At 37.1% G+C, this 20,343-nt stretch overlaps 1 protein-coding gene across 3 annotated transcripts in view; it reads left to right on the plus strand.

Annotated features, from left to right (window-relative positions):
• The window catches only part of ctnna2 (catenin alpha 2), a 443,954-nt gene that overhangs the window by 402,409 nt on the left and 21,202 nt on the right, over positions 1-20,343 (plus strand). For all 3 annotated transcript variants that reach the window (XM_039689255.2, XM_089132075.1, XM_039689246.2), the window contains 3 exons: positions 12,199-12,291; positions 13,500-13,656; positions 18,109-18,309. In XM_039689255.2, the coding sequence (XP_039545189.2) occupies positions 12,199-12,291; positions 13,500-13,656; positions 18,109-18,309 (451 nt within the window). The remainder of the gene's footprint in view (positions 1-12,198; positions 12,292-13,499; positions 13,657-18,108; positions 18,310-20,343) is intronic.

A 20,343-nucleotide genomic window follows, 5' to 3' on the forward strand; every position in this document is an offset into this window, starting at 1 on the left:
AAAGAACAAGCTTGGCTCCATTTTCATAATTGGGCTTCGTTGCCAAGCACAACTGCTTGGCTTGCACCCTCACGAGAAGAGATCGATAATTCAGTGAAAGCTGAAAGCTGCCCGCTTAAACTTCGGGAAGTTGGGGAGGCACAGCCCCTTCCAAGTTTTAAAGCTTTTTTTTATGTTGAAGACCTATTATCTACTCCGATTTAAAGGCCTGTCGGGATTTGAGCGCTAGATGCGAGAGTAACATCAATCAATCCAAATATTCTCTGTGGGCGCATATATCCATGAGAGCTGACCCCTGATTTGAAGCGGAGCACACAAAACCTTGAGCTGAAACAAGAAGTCACTTTTCCCGCTGCGCAGAGATCTTTTCGTAATGATTTAGATATAGGACTTCAGTAGGGCATCTCGGAGTACCACCACAGCTGGGTAGCAATGAACCACCTGGCCCACACCGCTTTATCACCCTCTAGGGCATCCATACTTCTCAATTCTCCACCCATGAATACATCAGCGTCATCCAGATTGGTGGGCATCTCCGGCATTGCCCTCGGTGATTAAAGTCGCCACCCTTCCCCTTGCCTCTCCACTTGTACAAAGTCAAGCATGTCCACTCAGCTTTATGGATTGTTTATATTGCTTTCAATTACCTTCCCATGTCCCACACTGAAGTCAGTAAAGTTTTATATGCTGGAAATTACTCTCCAGACACCCATCTCCACCATAACTGCCAGAACCCAGACAGAAGCTCTCCATGCCCTGGAAAATAAATCATATTTAGAATTCATCAAAATAATTTAGAGTTTATTAGGGTTGATATGCCAATCTGAGCAGTGCTTCGGGTCTGGACTCTTTATACCTAGCGGTCGCTTGTCAGTTGTTAAACTCATTAATAAAGCTAAAAATCACACAGCATTGAAACTAAATTCAATTTCACAGCACCAGTTGTTCTGGCTCGGATGAAGCCTTAAAGAAATCTGCCTCGCAGAACCCTTAAAATAGTCTCCTGAAATTGTTTGATGGAATCATGGGTTGGTATAAGGTTCTATCTGACATTTTTTTGTCAAAATTGAGTTATTCACATATGCTTATTCTGTGTCAACTTATTTACATTAAAGGGATAGTTCACTTTGAAATTAATTTTTGATATGTTTTAGCTCACCTCAAGGGCATCCAAGATGTAGGTGTCTTTGTTTCTACAGTATTTTCAAATTTGACATTTATCGGTCAAACCGTTGTTGTCTGTCAGTCATATAATGCAGGTATGGGGGTCCACGTCAAAGAGCATGCACAGAGAAGTCAAAATTAAACATGATTTAATGATTCGTAAATGTAAGTACACATTGATGGCCTAAGACACGAAACGGTTTGTGTGAGAAAACGAACAGTATTTGTATCGTTTTTACCTCTTGTTAACAGCCATGTCCAACTGATCTGAATCAGATGTCTAACTGAACCGAACTGAACCATGTCCAACGTTCCGCCGGAAGTGTTCGCTTGCGCGTCTACGTCACTCATTGTTTACAGAGAGATTTCGGAAGTTTTACTTTTCAGTAAACATATTTAGATATATCGAAATCGTCTTGCATTGCAATTTCCCGTATATCTAAATATGTTTAGATCTTCACAGAGAAAGGTAAAACTTCTCATCCTGTTGACCCTCACCCTGAGCCCGTTCTCATCCTTTGGCGTCATATAGGTGACGCCATATGACATTTCGTCGAAATACTACGCACATGGCACCCTTTAGCGTCAATATAACACACAGAACCCAAGGCGTCATAAAGGTGACTGGCATCCTTTAGCGTCAATATGAGACGCAGACCCTACCCCAGACCTAAAAATACCCATAACAGTCAGTGCATGTTATATTGACGTTAAAGGGTACTATGTGCATAGTATTTCGACGAAATGTCATATGGCGTCACCTATATGACGCCAAAGGATGAGAATGTGTTGATATTTCATTACCAACTCAGTTTCACATAAAAAAGAGGAGTCTGATTTAAAAGCACACTGGCTGAAATCACAAGAATAGCAATCAATATATAAGCTAGCCCAAATCAGTCCTGACACAACAGAACTAAATGCAAATGCATGAGACTAATGGAAAAGACACAAGGGGGTTATTTTAATTGCAGTCAATAAATGTAACTACAAGACGTATGAAGCAATTTGCTGAGTTTGCATGCTGTATACACTGTATACACATTCAGCTATTTTTGCTGTATGAGTCCAACAACTACAACAAAAGTCACTGGAATATGCCCAAGAATATTCCTACATGGTTGTTTGAGAAATGAAAAGCTAGGTTTGGAATAACTGTTAACAAACATATATGCTATAATTATCACTGCAATAATTAGCCAATAGACTCTTTTGCCCTATTTTTTTTTTTTTGGCCGGGCAGTGTATGATATCAATAACCGTGCATAAATATTATTTTATGAAAAATCCTTGGTAACACTTTATTTTGATAGTCCACTTTAGACATTCAACTAACTATAAGTAACTTTGCTACTTCATGTCAACAACTAGAGTATTAGTAGACTGTCAGCGTAATATCTGCTAACACTTTATTTTGTTGGTCCCCCAACAGACATTCAACTGACTGTAACTTAGCAACTACAAGTCAACTTGTTCTCATAACCTGAACCCTAACACCTAACAGTCTACTGACAGTCTACTACAGCCTACTAATACTCTAATGACACTCAGTTGACATGTAGTTTAAAAGTTACTTACAGTTAGTAGAATGTCTAAAGTGACTATCGAAATAAAGTGTAACCAAATCCTTACATACACATATTTGTAGCTCGTGAATACAGTTTGATCAGACTTAAGCCATGCAAATGTTTGTAAGCAACTAAAAAAAGCACAAATTTCATATAAAAAGTTCTTCAGGGCCCAGAAGGTTAATCATACATAACACATTTTGAGGATTAACAGCCCATTCTCACTCCCAAGGCGTCACCTAACTGACGCCTTGGGAAGCATTTGGACATGCTTCAATATCTGACGCTTTAGGCGCCCTTTAGCGTCAGTTAGATGACGCCCTAGGATCGCGTGTACCCTACCCCCACCCCACACCTAAACCTAACCGCGTCCTCTAACTGACGCTTTCCTTTAGCGTCAGTTAGATGACGCCGTAGGATCGCGTCATGTAAGTGACGCTAAAGGGCGCCTAAAACGTCAAATATTGAAGCATGGTCAAAGGTGACGCCTTGGCGTGAGAATGCGTTGGGATTAAACAAATAATTTAGCCAAAAATAAAATGTATACTCATATATTTGTGTGTATTTTTTTTTCCTCAATACAAAAATCAATGTGCTCTAATGTTGTTTTGGACACAACTGACGTTCTTTGTATTGGCAAAAACAGTTCCTGAAGAAAGTGCTCCATAGAAGAAAGAAGTGTTGTTCAATTTTAACTTTAATTTAGCCTAATATTACGTTAAGTTGGTGTCAGTGGTTGGTCTTTTCCTGTGCAACACCAGATCAAAGAAGTGGCAAACGTCGTTCACTTTGTGAACTCTATAAGCCAACAATGGCAGACACTGCACCTTTCCTGAAATAAGAAGAAAAGTAATCAACGTGGCTTTCGACAGGCTTTCTCTTTTCATTTGGTTGGCTCCCCTTTATTTGCCTCAATTCAGGCTTTGTTTATCAACTGGATGATTGTGAGGCACTTAATTATGCCACACTCCAAACTGCAGGTTTCCCAGGCAATAAGCTCCTTGGCACAGTGACTTAGTCGAGGAAAGTGGTGTGGACGCTTACTGACTTCTTAAGCAAGGCCTGTGACTCGCATGATTAAGATTACAGACTCTGGAGACAAATAAGACTCAACCTGGGATGGTGTGTGTGTGTGTGTGTGTGTGTGTGTGTGTGTGTGTGTACACGCGTGTGTGTGCCTTCTAGGTGGTTGAGAGCACTTTTGATAGTTGTTACTGTGCACAAGGTTTAAATTGAAGAAGCTTATCACTAACTCCTGTAGTGAAGTTGGTCTTTTAGCATTTCCCGCTAACATCTGCCAAGTGCAGAAAAAAAAAATTGTAATTCTGTTAATGGGCAGGAATGTAAAAATAGCTATTTTCCAGCACATAAGGACTGAACGTTTTATAGTTCCATCCAAAATATTACTTTCCTTTTCTGTGACTGCAGCCTGTTGCTTTGATACAAATAATTAATGTTTTTGTCATGATTCTAACACAGTAACTGATTTCAAATATATAAAGTATACATATTACATATATTTTCTATGGTTCCCTGTCTTGTCTATTAATTATCCCAGGTGTTTCTTATTTCTCACATCCCTTCTCTTGTCCCTGATAATTTTAGCCCTGTGTTTCAGCCTTGTCTTTGTGATTTCTTGTTTAATGTTTGACTGTTAACGTGGATGTTGGTTGTTCTTGTTCTAGTATCTTGTTCCTGAGTCCCAAGTCCTGTATCCAAGTTTAGTTTATAGTCTATAGTTTAAATAAAGCGTGTGTTCCTGCTTCATCTCTGCTTCAACCACACCCCATTATAGCTTAAAACCATAAACAAATAAAAATAAAAAATAAACTATATTTTTTTTTTTCAATTTATTTTTTTAACTGAATATACAACTGAATATTCAAATTGATGTTCAAAAATAAACTAAATTAAAAATATATTTTTAAATAAACAAATTTTTAAAAATGACAATACAAAATATAAAATAGAAAACAATTTTAATTTAACATTTTAATTAAAATGGAAAATGTTACAATAAAACCAAAATATTAGTGAAAACTATAACAGTACAGTATCTCAATGTTACTAAATCAACACTGATACTACTGTATGGTTATATAATGGTATTTTTAAGTACCTTAGTGTGTGAGGTGATAATTCAATTTAATGATTTTTTTTCAAGGTAATGTAGCATGGCAACGTCACATTTCACAGCATTGTTTAATTACTAATGATTGTTTGTAAACCACAGGAAACCAAATATTCCATACAACTCTTTTTATTAACCCAAGTATTCTCTAAGGTTCAGACATTTTGTGAGAAATTACAAAACATAAATAGCCTACATTAATGGCAACCTTGCAAACAATATTTTTAACAGGGCTGTCCCTGTTGGACAGTATAAACAACAAAATAAGCAGCGCCAGAAAACAACATCAACAACAGCATTCATAATAATGACAGTTGTACTAGAGTTATTTCTTCTAATACCAAATAAAATAGGCAGGAACAGTATTTTAGAGCGTAATATTTATTTACTGTTGTATTTATGGATATATATCAAGGTTTGTCCTAGACTGTTCAGGGTGATTCTCTGTTAATCTCCTTTTAGATCAAGACTTGCTCTTAATGGTCCTCAAAAGCCATCAACTTCCACTTTGCTGAAATGTACCCATGCATACACGAACCCTTCATTTTCACCAAGGCTAAACCTCTGAAGGGGCTGAGACAGTTTTTCATATTGACCTTCATGCCAGATCTCATTATCTCCACATGATACCTATTTATGACAACCCCATACATCAAATTCAGGCCTCTTAATGCAACTTTAGCGACAGTTAACATTTCACTGTGGTACTTTTGGAGCCTTCTGGCTCTAATGGGGACTTTGCAGTTTCTCAAAACAGAACCTGACAGAGAGAGGAATGGAAGAAGAGAAGAACCTGAGGGAAAGAAAAGCCTCTTGGCTGATGGCCGACCTGTTCCAGACCACAGCGCTGTGACCCAATTGAGCTTGCTAGGTGGAGGCGTTTAATGTAGCTTACTGGCTAAGGACAGGTGCATTTTAATAATATAGCTTCATTGTGAGATTCAGGCTTCCACAGCTGTGACAGGCCCACCAGCTTTGACTCTATTACACTTTTCCACATTGAGCAGAAGTGTCAGTGAAAGAAGCCAGAAAGGCTAATTCACTACCATGATATGTCAAATGAGAAGATGTGCTGTGTTATTAGCACTTTTCTTAGCCACCTTCCATCTGTTACATTTTAATGGACAAATCCAGTGGCTATAGGCTTTTTTTGTAACTTTTTTTATTATTATAATTAATTATGAGCATGGAAAATGACCACATCCTAAAAAGGGAACGAATTCCCTTTGAATCAGCATAAATTCTCGAATTAGCTTGAATTAATGATATCTGCATACATTCATGTTGGTTCTGTTGTGTTTACCCGAAGGGGCTTCATTGCTGCTCTTCTTGCGCATCCATGCAGCCTAGCACAGTTCTCGCACAAAACAGAAACATACTGCCAATCCAAACTGTACGCTTGTCAATCATATTTGATGATAGTAGTCCTGACAGAAACATCTTCCATTAATACTTGGATAGCACACACTTCAGTTTTTCAATTAAGTTGAATTGTAGTTAGAACAGGCTAACACAGTCTCATCCCAAAAAGTCATATAACTGACGTTTTGGGACGTATTTTGACCATACGTCAATATCCGCCTTTTTAGGGCCCCCTTAAACGTCGGTAGATGGCGATCCCGGGCCGTCATACAACTGACGCTTTACCTTTAACGTCAGTTAGGTGACGGGTTAGGTTTAGGGTTAGGTTTAGGTCTGGGGTAGAGTTAGGATCCCATAACCTCATCTACCGACGTTTAAGGGGGCCCTAAAAAGGCGAATATTGACGTATGGTCAAAAGACGTCCCAAAACGTCAGTTATATGACGATTTGGGATGAGACTGGGTTGAACAGGCATAATAGTTTGCGAATAATTGTTTATCTGGGTTCTACGGGCCTTCTCAGGTATTTTCATGAACATTCGCTAGCAAAAAGTTGTATATCGTCCATAGTGTAGCAATGTACAGTGGTGTGAATAAGTGTTGGCACCCATGCTAAAGTTGCCTAAAAAGAGGAATAAAAAATCATCTTTTGGATATTGATCTTAATGCCTTAATTAGAAAAATGAGGAAAACTCCAACCTTTAAGGACACCAATTTTCTTTGTGAATGAATAATGTATCATAAATAAATAAATGTTTTTTCCTTAAAATACAGGGTGCATAAGTCATGGCACCCCTATGTTAAATTCCCAAAGAGTCAGGCAGATTTTTATTTTTAAAAGCCAGTTATTTCATGGATCCAGGATAATATGCATCCTGATAAAGTTCCCTTGGCCTTTGGAATTAAAATATCCCCACATCATCACACACCATTCACCACACCTAGAGATTGGCATGGTTTTACTTCAGTTAGCCTAATAGCTGGTTTGATTTGCATTGAAAGATGATCTTATGGAAAGTACCCCATACCAATCTCTAGGTGTGGTGGAATGTGTGTGATGATGTGAGGATATTTTAATTCCAAAGGCCAAGGGAACTTTATCAGGATGGTGTCCTTAAAGGTTGGAGTTTTCCTCATTTTTCCAATTAAGGCATTAAGATCAATATCCAAAAGATTATTTTTTTATTCCTCTTTTTAGGCAACTTTAGCATGGGTGCCAACACTTATTCACACCACTGTATAAAGTTCATACAGAAGTCACTTTCAAAGCAAGCATCGCTCTGTTAGTCACCACAGGAAATTCACTTGACCACCTAATCGTGATGCAGAATCTGCTTTGCCCTCAGATGGAATTTCAAAATTTCGCCAAGCATCACAAGCTGCAGAGAATGATGAAATTTAGAGGGAGAACGGGAACAAGTTGATGCAAAACCGTCTCAAACTCGCATCACCTGCAGGAACGCCATTGCAAAATGTGCACAACTCTGACTAGTCTGGCACAATTTTCATGTAACTTTGTATTTAAATCAATATGTAAACTTGTCTAGGCCTTTCCAAATCACCCTGTAGACATGTCAGGGCCAGGGGTCATCAGGTTTCAAACATCTGGGACTTTACTGTTGAGGTTTGTTGCTATAGCTCTCACATGGTCACGCTTAGCGACCTGTGTTTGTTTCTTCCCCCAGTGGGCCGTTCTGCTTCATCTATGCTGACAGGCTGATTTATTTGCTCTCTGACCGGGGTACGGTTGGGGAATAGGGGGGGAACACTCAGGCTAACACCTTCTCTTGCACCACTCTTAACCAACTCTTTTCTGACACAACTTCCCCTCTCTCTCTTAGATTCTGTCTGTGAGCGCTTATTAAATCTTTCCCTTTCCAGATGGAAATATAATAAACAATCCCATTTCTTGACAGGAATGATTCGACCAAGAAGTGCTGAGATGTCTGAAATACTGATTTAATGTGAGAGGAGGTACAGGTCCTGTTGTTCCATGTGCTAGTAATCTGCTTTCACACTGTAGATTGAAACCTAAAAGTGACCAATCTGGGGTGCGTTTCCCAAAAGCATCGTTAGCCAACTATGGTCGCAAGTTCCGTTGTTATCTGCATAGTTTAACGAGTTCCCGAAATCATCGTTCCAAGGGACATGGTGTGGTTTGAACGACAGCTCTCGACCTGTGGTTAGAGGCATCGTTTCTATATTGCATGACATTTGGAGGCAATAAATCCTTATCTTGAGCAAAATAAGCACGCTGACATTCAGTACGACCAGTGCCTTTTATTTAGAATACATACAAATGTAATTTTATGTCTTTTAGTTTTTCAAATGATTTGAAGTAACGTGTTTGAAGAGTGCGCATGTGCGAACGTGCTCTACTATGTAAGAACGAGCCAAATATTGAGTCCAATAATAAAGCAGAACAACTGAGAACAATTAGAAATAGTCCTCAGATGACATGTCTGTAATTTATTTTAACAAATCTAGCGTTAATTGGATCTCAAACAGTTTCATTAAAAGTAGCTATTACTCCACCACGCGCGAAACCAACGTGGTTGAACGATACTTTGCGACAGTGGGTTTCAGGAAACAGTCGTGACTAGCTAGTTGATTTCTCCAATGATGCATCGTACAATGGTAGTGAAACCGTGAACTACGTCGTTGTACGGGAAACGCACCCCTGAACTAAGTAACTCTATGTGTCGTACAGATAGTGGTCCTCGCATGAAGTACACAGAAGACACAACCATGTTGCTAAGATAATGCAACACTCATAAACAAAAAAAACAGTTTTTTTGTTCACTGTGATTGTTCACTGTCATTCTTGGCAGTGTATTTACTGTAGAATTGATATTGTGAATGAGCTTTCATTTTATATTTTCATTTTAAATGTTAAGTTTTAGTGATTTTTAGTGAAAAGTAATGTTATATATATTTTTTAAATTATTCTATTTAGCTTTCAGATTGATTTAAATTACCACTTTAAATTGTATAAATTTTAGTTTGTACTAAACAATAACAACAATTATTGTATGATTGCCTATCTTAGAAGTTTTTGGAAAACCCTGTGTGTATAAGGGCACACGTGGCGCTATAACATGCTGCCTATATACAGCTTATTCAATTTAACAACAAACCTTTTGGAGTTATTATTTGTAGTATTGGTATGTAGCATGGAAAAATTAATAATTTTATTTTAAAACATTTTTTTTTTATAAAATGCAATGTTTTGTCATTGTTTTATTGTATTTATTCATTTTTAGGAGTAAGGCTTCAAGGGTAAGGCTGATACTCTGCCCACTGATTCTCTGGATGTGGTCGTCCAAATGAAACACTCAGAAATCAATAGTTCTTTTATAAAGGTCTAACTAGACAACACATAATGGTCGGTCAGCGAGACAACACGGTTGCGATGCGGTCTCTTTCTCTGAAATATTCTTACATGCAAGGACAATGTTCACACACACGCTTGTCTCAGCCTAGCATGAAAGTCATGAATATTATTTTGACATCCTTGGCTAACTAACAGGGGTCTTCTCTTTGAGAAAATAAAAGGCCTCACAAAGGAGGAGTGGTTCTTTTAAATAATTGCAATTAGTATTTTTGGCTGGACGCTGTGTCTTGGCTGGGATTCAGTTCTGAGAATTGAGTGCTGGAGCATCGGCCAGTTCTGGCTGCCGTCCAGGAGCTGCTGCTGGTTTGACTGTGTGTTCAGACCATGAAGGACTAGTGAGGACCAAGGGAAGTGAGGAATTACATGACAGGATATTATTTCCTGCAAACGCTGGGAGTCCCACACTGCCAGTCTGTTGTATAAAACAACCCCCTACCTTCTCATCCGGTCCTTTATGCTACTGTCGAAAGTGTGGCGGAACTGGGTGGCCACATCCACTCGGGTCCAACTGCACCTCTACGATAAAAGGTGGACCTGACAGTTAGGTAAGGATGGGTACAGAGGTGGTTGCCATATTCTCAGGGGAAAAAAGCCCCAAAATCCATCACTGGGTTGATACATTTCCCAAAGAAACCAATATTCACCATTTTACTTCTAATATTTACATGTAATGTACTAATATGCCCATTTTAGGAGTAAATAAGGTACAAAGGCGTACCTTTTGAAAGGGTACCACCTTTTTTTTTCTGAGTGCAGGGTGCGCCAAACTTATAAAATGAATACACTATTACATGATGTATCGCACATGTAGGCATGATTTTGCCCAAACATGTATAAAAGCAAACAACAGACAAGTATTTCTAAAAACAAATATGCATATTTTACAAATTTGTACAAATTTGTTCTTTAATGTTCTATAATACTCATAATATGTTGAAGCTTCTTTACCATATCTTCTTTGTCTTATGTCTATACTACTAATTGTGATAAGGAATTTTTGTGAATCGATCATAATCATTTCAGAAAGAATCATGATGCATCAATGAATATTTTTTCCCCCATTGGTACTCTTATGCACACATTATCTCTTGCAACCCTAAAGCATTTAAGTCTTTACACGTTTAGCCACGCAGCTAAACACACACACACACAAGAAGAAGAGCGATCCATCAAAGCATTCAGAGCTGTCAGGGGTAAACAGGAGAAAAGGGCCGTAAGCAAGAATCTTCTAACACAGATTTGATTTGCCTCGATTTACCTTAAAAAAAAGAAGAAGAGAAGCCCGCTGATATGGCTTCAGTCGCGTTGCATTTGCCAGCAGGCATGTGTCACTTTAGCGCCGTCAAAATCCTTACTCATGGCTGCTGTGTAATCTGATTTACCAGCAAAGGATGAGATGCTTGGAACACCAATTCTGAATTGTTATCAAAACGGCATTGACACTCCTATTAGCGCCTTTCATCGAGGTCTGACGTGTCACCAACTTATAAACTCTCTGAGCAATATTCCGGCGTTTTCTGTAAGATCTGACATTTTTGGCAGAAGGGGAGGAGGGAGGCAGCCAGGTTTTTAGCATCCAATCTGGCCAATACTCCTTGCGCAGATGCTTTTCTGATGATGGAAGCGAGCAAACACGAGAGAGAGAGAGAGAGAGAGAGAGAGAGAGAGAGAGAGACAGACAGAGAGAGAGAGACCTTTTCTCAATGCACACGTGTATTCACGTGTACGCACCGATCCGGCATTGCCAGATGCATTGCATGATGGGTAATCTGAGGGCTGCAGGCAGGCAGAAATTAGACAAGGAGGTATTGCGCATAGAGGAGCCATCTGCTAGCTTAATTACACTTTTTCTGTCATTTTTCACCCACCTTTTTTCCCCCCAGGTAAACTGGCCTAATGATTAACATGGGAACATGAAGTTCAGAAATTAACTCCTTTCACATGGAAAATTTGACGTTACTTTATGAGTGGACAACAGAAATACGGCAACCTCCAATTTAGGACCCCTCTCCGTGTCCGCTGACATTTTGGCGTAATTGTGTTTTTCGTGATGGGAGATTTACAGGCGCATGTGAACAAACCACTGTCCTTCTGTCATTGCAGATGAGAAAATGAAGCGGAAGCTTCTAAATGTCCAGGAGATTGGCTGGTAAAAATTCAAATTACAAAGTGTGTGTGATGCCAATTATTCAAATAGACGCTATTTTTAAAATAGGAAAAGACAGACCAGGGGAGCGGAGGTGAAGAGGGAACCACAAATCATGTTCTTCACGCTGGGAAATAACAAATACCAATCTAACACTTGAATGAGCCCTAACTCTCTGTACATATTTTGCCCTGACATTGCCTTTCAAGCCAAGCATTAAATCCTTATCCATTGCACACAGCACTGATAACTTCAAACATGAGCAGCAAAAAGGACTATGTGTTTGTGTATATGTGCGCTCTGCTCAGAAGCTTTATTTGCTCCCGTCCGAATGCTAGTATAGTCTGATTTGTCAGAACCCCAATGTCATTTTATATTTTAACCTCAAAGTAACAAATGACCAACTGGCTCACCAAACTCTCTCCCTTTTTCAGGTGGCCAACCTCGCATGTTCCATCTCCAACAACGAGGAGGGTGTGAAGTTAGTGCGCATGGCAGCTACACAGATCGACAGCCTGTGTCCTCAGGTAAAAGACCTAGTGTTCAGTTTTCTAGTACCTCTTGTAGCAGTTTTATATGACAGTGACAAATAGGAATTCACTATAATGCACCTTATCTGCAATATTCTATTTACTTCATTTTGAACTATTTACCGGTCATGGAAAGCACACAATTTCCTTTAGAAGAGACGTTTATGTAATTTTTTTTGTGTAACTGCAGAAGAGTACAGCATTTCAAATATGAATCATATGTATTAAAATATGACTCATATTTAAGGTTTTTAGCTAAATTCTAAGTCAGCATGACATGCTATTTGCAACCTATTTTTGAAAGAAAAGAGCTTGGTTTTCATTACGGCATTTATTTAAAGAGATAACATGCTCACTGGTAATCATTCACAATGATACTAGTGTATTGGTAGTGTAGAGTGTGTATTAGAAAGGCCATAAGGAAACAAATAGGGTCATTTCAAAGTCGGCATGAAATAGCATTGGGGAAAAAAAATGTATAATTTGACATATTTATGAGAAATGTTAAGACATCATGTGGTAACACTTTACAATAAGGTTCATTATGTGAACAATACTTCTTCAGCATTTATTAATCTTAGTTAATATTAATTCCAACATTTACTAATACGTTATTAAAATCAAAGGTTGTATTAGTTAACATTAGTTAATGGACTGTGAACTAACATGAACGCACCATGAACAGCTGTATTTGTATTAACTAACATTAACAAAGATTAATAAACACTGTAACTAATGCATTGCTCATTGTTAGTTCATGTTAGTTAATGCATTTACTAATGTTAACTAATGAACCTTATTGTAAAGTGTTACCCATCATATTGTATCCATTGAGAACTGATTGAATTGTAAAAAGTAACTTTTTAAAAAAAGCAACTACTAGCTGGCCTCCGTTACACGTGCATCCACTTACGTATTTATACCTGCGCCACGGGGCAGAGTGTGAGATGCAAATCTCACATTGGCTCGTTTTATCAATACTCGAAGATGAGAGACTCCCTAAGCATGATCCCAATCAGTACGGTACATCCGACTACGTCTTCGTTCCCTCCTTCAGGGAACGAGGGTTACACATATGTTACAGAGACGTCTGGCTGGTAAAAAACAACACTTGGATTCACACAACCGTTTAATCAGTTACTTTTGTATTTTTTCTTGAGTTTTCTTTGGTAAGGGTCATAATTAAACCATTATGCTCCTCACAGGTAATTAATGCAGCCCTGACCTTGGCTGCACGCCCTCAAAGCAAGGTGGCTCAGGACAACATGGATGTTTTCAAGGACCAGTGGGAGAAGCAAGTACGCATCCTTACTGAGGCCGTAGATGACATCACTTCCGTTGATGACTTCCTGTCCGTTTCAGGTAAAACTGGAAACAGATTACACAAAAATGGAAACAGATTACACTGATCAGAGGTCTAAATCATTGACTGCTTGCCAATGATCTTTTTTCTTTTCCTGTTTCTATATATTACAAAAACCTGCATAATAATACAAAATCAAACGGTGCTTAAGCTACAGTGGATGTAAGTTAGTATGGCCTGGTTTGACAGATAGGGCTTAGATTAAGCCAGATAGTCCTTAATTCAATTAGGACATTTAAGAAGCTTTTAAAAAATGTCTTAGAAAAAAAAAAATATTACTGAAAACAATAGTACTGATATATATTTTAAAATATGTCAGCGTGCGTTGCTTTCATGTAAAACAACTCAAACATGCAGTTGAGTCTGGTAATAAAAGCTTATTGTTTGTGAAACTGGGGGTACATGTTTTTGTGAGATCACCATTGAGTGCACATTTGAGTTCACTTGCGGGTGATGAACAGTAAATCAAGCAACCCTTCTGGTTTCATACTATTACAACATTTTAAGTCTTTAAGAGCATTTTAAGTATAGATTTTTTTTTTTTTTTATGGGAATGTCCATCATCCTCCTCTTGACATCTAAACTCTCCAGACAGAGTGCAGCGGTAGAATATAGCAATGTATATGTTTCCCTCTTTATAATGGACACTCTAAAATGTCAGCTGCCTCCGCCATCAAAATCCCATTATCTTGAATGGGAATGTCCATCTTACTAACGGAGAACAGAACACTGCATAGGAATGTGAATGGCCTTATAATTTAACATAAATATGAACTATTGTGATCCTTTGTATGTGTATCCTTTCCTTACATACAATGATGTGTTACTTTTTTTTCTTTTTTTTTTCTTTTTTTTGTCCACAGCACTAAGTCTTCTTGTTTTGCAGTGATTAAAAAGATTACTATTATGATGCCAATTACTTGTCTGCATACGTAGGTTCACTTGAGCATTGGACTCAAACCTACAGTACGTATGGCTTATGTAGACTCCTCTCTGGTATGGAAAGATTTTTGTTCTGATAGTTCACCCATTTTTTGCTCAATCATGTTTAACTTTAGTGTTTCATCTTGTAATTAATTTATAAATTAAATTATTCGGTAACACTTTATAATAACTACACGCTAATAATCATTAGTTAAGCATGAGTAAACCATTAATTCATCATTCATAAAGCATTAATAGACATTAATAAGCAGTTCATAAATACAGCTATAAATGCTTTCTTCTTGATTTAAAAGCATATCTATAATTTGTTTAATAATTGTATTTTCATCCTTTATTAATGATCAATTTATCATTTCTAAATGAAGAATTGCATTTTTTATAAACCAGTTACTTAAGAGTTGTCCGTGGTTCATACGATTACTTAGAGCGAGTAAGCAAATGATTAATAAACTATTTAAATGTACATTCATACATCTTATTATTCAGACATATAGTGATGGTTACTTAATGTGTTAATAAATGCTTTATTAACATGTATTAATGCTGTAATTAAGGATTAATTTGGGTAGTTATAAAGCATTTAGTAGTGGTCAGTTAACTATTTCTGTGACCTAATCTAAAGTGAGGACTAGTCATGCCTTGTAAAGCATTTTTAAAGGCTGTTAAATATTTCTATGTTCTGTATCACTGTGTTGAGTTTGTTACATTTTACTGTTTAGAAGATTGACGAGTCTTTAAATCGCCTTTATAAATGCTTTACAAAGCATGAATAGTCCTCACTTTAGATTAGCTCACAAAAATAGTTAACTGACCACTAATAAATGCTTTATAACTACCTGTATTTACTACATTTACTTACACTTTCTAAGTGGTCTTATAAATGACTGACAACTCTTAAACAACTGGTTTGCAAATAATGTTATACTTCATTTAGAAATTATTAATTGATCATTAACAAAGTATGAAAATACAATCATTAAACGCATTATAGATATGCTTATAAATCAAGAAAAAAGCATGTATAGCTATATTTATAAACTGCATATTAATGTCAATTAATGTTTTATAAATGATGTATTAACTGTTTACTCATGCTTAACTAATGATTAATAGCGTGCAGTTATTATAAAGTGTTACCAATTATTCAATTCCCACAGTTCTTTTCATTGCAAATGATGCACACCAACTCCAGTCAACTTCAGTCAAATCAAATGCTCTTTTCTTTTGCAATATTTTACTGAGTAGTGTATATCCTGTCCGGATCCGGCACTGAATACTACATTCTCATCATATCGCCAAGGATTTCAAGGCAGGGATTATAAGTCAATAATAAATACACAGCAAATGAATAATTGAAATTCTGGTTGTTGTGGGCCAGATCCTTTGTATATCTGACAGCTCTATGTGGGCTGTATGAAATAAAGCAGGAGGAAATATTGGTATGCATCCCACCTCCTGTTGTCCAGAAACTGGTGTAAGCAATGCATTCCAGTTTGGAAATATTCCTTTGCAAATTTGTGAATAAAACATGTCAGGATTCAAAAATAAGGATTTATTATTATTATTATTTTCTGAAAATCTGGTCTGGTCGGACCAGTGTTTGAGATTAGTACTTGCCCTGTCAACATTTTCACTGGATGCAAAATAAATATAAATTTTTAGCAACATATTTTTGGATGTGTCAAAAAGAACAGCTGACACATGGACACACATCTATGCGTTTCTATTAACAAAGACATTTTTCCTATCTACTTTACTCATGAGTATATTAGGCAAACATATTTTAGTGACAAAAAAAAATCAATTTACAAGGCATAAAAAGTGTATACGGCATATGATCAGCCAACACAAAACATATTTATAATGCAGCACTGGCTCAATAAGGCATGTGACAGATCTGTCAAGTGGCCTGAAATGCTCTCATTTTGGCTCAATTGTTGAGCCCTGCATATGCTTGTAAAATTCAGATACAATTGATATTTTCTGCTTGCAAATAAATCAATAGTAAAGTTGTTGTGCATCACAGTAAAGATGTAAATAATGTTTTGCGAAAGCAGGGAAATCAATCAATACTTTAACATGGAAAGGGAAATTAAAGTGTAGAGGCTGAGTATCTTTTTAATAGTGCATATGTGCTATAAAAGGACATCTGAATAGGTTTTCTTAAATCTGTTAAAAAAAAAAAACCTTTAATTGCCTACAATGCAAGATCATTCCTTGTTATTCAGATTTGCTGCTTTATCTAAATCTAAATAGATCCGCAGATCATTTATGGCAGTGCGCATTTGACCTGTTGCCATAAAGAAATAAGATAAACAAAGCATTTTATTTTTAAGCTACTTAAGGCTCTTATCAGAAGAGGAGACAAATAACACCCACATTAGGAAACCCGTGTTTAATGAGGTCAACCCAGAGAAGCTTTTGGTCTGTTGTCTTGCAAGTAGTTTTAGGAACAGTTAGAGCACATGCTCCAAAATACAGAGATGTGGGGGTGATTCAGATATTCCTTCAAAGTCCATGTTTTTTTCCCCCACAAACCTTTAACCTTTATGTTATATGTAACATGTTGTTGTTTTATTGTTTCTGAACTCCCTCAAATGCCTTGATTGTAGATTTGAGTTTCTCCCGGTGAAGTACACATCACATTTTCTCATTTAAATAATTAACAAACAAGGCATACGCAAAAAGGAGAAAGACCTGGTTGAGTTGCATTTGCAGAGACATCAATCACAATACCCTGGTCCAGCCGACCAATCAGAGCACAGAGATTTTCAGAAGAAGGGCCTTTATTGGGACTGGAAATAAACAGAGCGTTACTGACAGTAAAAATATTGATGGTTTAACTTAAAAAAGTAAGTAACCTGGTTGCCTTAAAATTTTAAGTTCATTGAACTGGAAGGTGAGTTAATACAATGAAGGAGAATGATTTAATCATCAGAAACTCAAAATTATATGTTATCTGAACTAAATAAATTATTTAAGTTGATTTGACAAAACAATGTTCTGATTACTACACTCTAAAAAAATATTGTTGGTTTAACTTAAAAAAGTAAGTAACCTGGGGTGTCTTAAAATTTTAAGTTGATTGAACTGGAAAAAGTGAGTTAATACAATGAAGGAGATTAATTTAATAATCAGAAACTCAAAATAATAAGCTATCTCAACTAAATAAATTATTATAAAGTTGATTTGACAAAAGAAAATATGTTGTGATAACAAATGTTGAAAATATTTTTTTTTACTGTGGGCAATGTAAAATATGTGAAAAAGGATGGGTTTCTTTTTAGCATCCAGGCATGTAAACTGTTCTATTAGACCCCAACAACAAAATCAAGACTTTGTTGGACCTGTAAAAGGGAGAAAGAAGCAAAGTTATTTTTTTTATTTATTTTATTTTTTTATTTTTTTATTTTTTTGTAATGCTTTATGAATGGGAGTATTGTTTTTGGACAACAATTATGCTTGAAAATGTCGTCTCATTTTTTTTTTTTCTCATCTCTCCACAGAGAACCACATTCTGGAGGATGTGAATAAGTGTGTGATCGCCCTGCAGGAGGGTGACGTGGACACACTGGATAGGACAGCAGGGGCGATCCGGGGTCGAGCCGCTCGAGTGGTGCACATTATTAATGCTGAGATGGAGAACTATGAACCTGGCGTATACACTGAGCGTGTTCTTGAGTCCATCAAGCTCCTCTCTGAGACTGGTGAGACGCATCACAAACACAACTGAGTCCTGAACTTATCTTATGCTCACAAAGGCAGGAACTTATGGTAGAGAAGGGGACAGATGGACAAAGGAGACCAGGTAGCCCTTGCAAGAAGGAAGCTAGAAGAGAGAAGGGTAGACAGATGAGAAAAGATGGTGAGGCCGGAGATACCACCTGTTCCCTCCTCTAGGACTCATCCTTTGCTCATTCATTTTTCATCTGTTTTCCCCCAACGCCTCCACCTTTCACAGTCTAGTGCCAGCATTCAGGAGGTGGCAATTTAGACTCTGACAGACAAGGCCGAGGGCCAAAACATACCAAGTAATGCAGAGATTTGTGCATAGCTTTTTCCCAATGCTTTCAAGTAAAAATATCTGTCAGAAAGAAAAAAAGGCTGCTAGTTTAGGGGTTAATGTGTAGGAAACATCTCACCTGACACTTTTTGATGTAGTTGTTCCATTTAAATGCACTTCTACGATTGTTTGGAATCAACAAATGGAGGGTGGCTAGAAAATGAGCACTCAAAATATTATTCTGTCTGCAGCCCTTTTCCTGCCTCCATTACATTAGACTATTCTGACAGCGTACTTTGTTTAGAAGAGCAAGCGCTATGTGAGAGGAAGAAAATAATAGTCCTGCTTTTATGGTATACAGCAGTATTTTGGTTATTATGAAATTACCACTTTAATCATAACACTTCTAGTTTGACAGCTAAGGGCAAAAAAAAAATGCATATTTGTGACGTCTGACCAACTGAAGATTAAAATGGAGTCATAATGTTTCCAAATTCTCAAACCATTTTCCAAATGGTTCCAAATTCTTCTCATCATCTTCTACCCTATACAGTTTCTTCACATCACTAGAATATTTTAAATGAAACTATCAAACAAAGTCAAAGTGATGTGATAATGAGTTGTCTGGAATTGATCCACACTCAGATCAGAATGTGTTGGCGCATTTGCACCGTATCAGGATTGACCTCATTTCTATAAGTGGGTGCAATGTATTCTTGAAAAAAATTATCTTTGTGTATTGTCTCATTAAAAAAATTTAAAGGAGTAGTTCACTTAAAAAAAAAAAAACCTTTGCTGATAATTTAATCACCCCAATGCCATCCAAGATGTCCATGTCTTTCTTTCTTCAGTTGAAAAGAAATGACGGTTTTTGATGAAAACATTCCAGGATTTCAAAATATAATGGACTTCATTGGGAACCAAATGGTTCAAGGTCCAAATGAGAGTTTCAGTGCATCACTTATTGTTTGTCCTGTTGGCCAATGAGACCACACTTAAACCACTCAGATCAGTCTATAATCAGGCGTTAAAGGTGCTTGACAGAAAACAACAATGGCTTTAAACGACACCAGACGTTGAATAAGGGTCTTGTCTAGGACCCTTTGTGTCATGACTCGAAAAATGATTTGTTCATTTTGATGAACGAGTTTGAACAGGAGAGTCACAAACACTCATCACAGAACAGAGCAAGGCAAGCATTTGTGCGTATAAAACTTAAACTTTTTTTTATTTTGGAAATTACCAATCGTTTCGCTATAGATGAGACCCTTATCCATCGTCTGGCGTCGTTTAAAGCCCTTTAAAGCTGTGCTGAAACTCTCATTTGGACCTTGAACCGTTTGGTTCCCAATGAAGTCCATTATATGGAGAAAATCCTGGAATGTTTTTTATCAAAAACCTTCATTTCTTTTCGACTGAAGAAATAAAGATATGGACATCTTGGATGACATGGGGGTGAGTAAATTATCAGCAAAAGTTTTTTTTTTTTTTACTCCTTTAACTCTTTAAATCCATATCGGAGAACATGAAATTTACTTAATGTAACTTATCCCCAGCAACATATGAAAAAGTATGCTTGATTGCATAATTAATTTCTTCATTTTATCTCCTCCTTTATTAGAGCTATTAGATACTTATTGAGAACCAAAGACAATATCCTACATTTCATTACTGCCTTCAGTCAAATAAAAATAAACTGTCTTAGTATTTTTTTTTGTTTGTTTGTTTTTTCTTGTAC

This window comes from Pimephales promelas, chromosome 6 (genome assembly GCF_988280905.1).
Source record: "Pimephales promelas chromosome 6, fPimPro1.hap1.1, whole genome shotgun sequence".
Classification (NCBI taxonomy): Eukaryota; Metazoa; Chordata; class Actinopteri; order Cypriniformes; family Leuciscidae; genus Pimephales; species Pimephales promelas.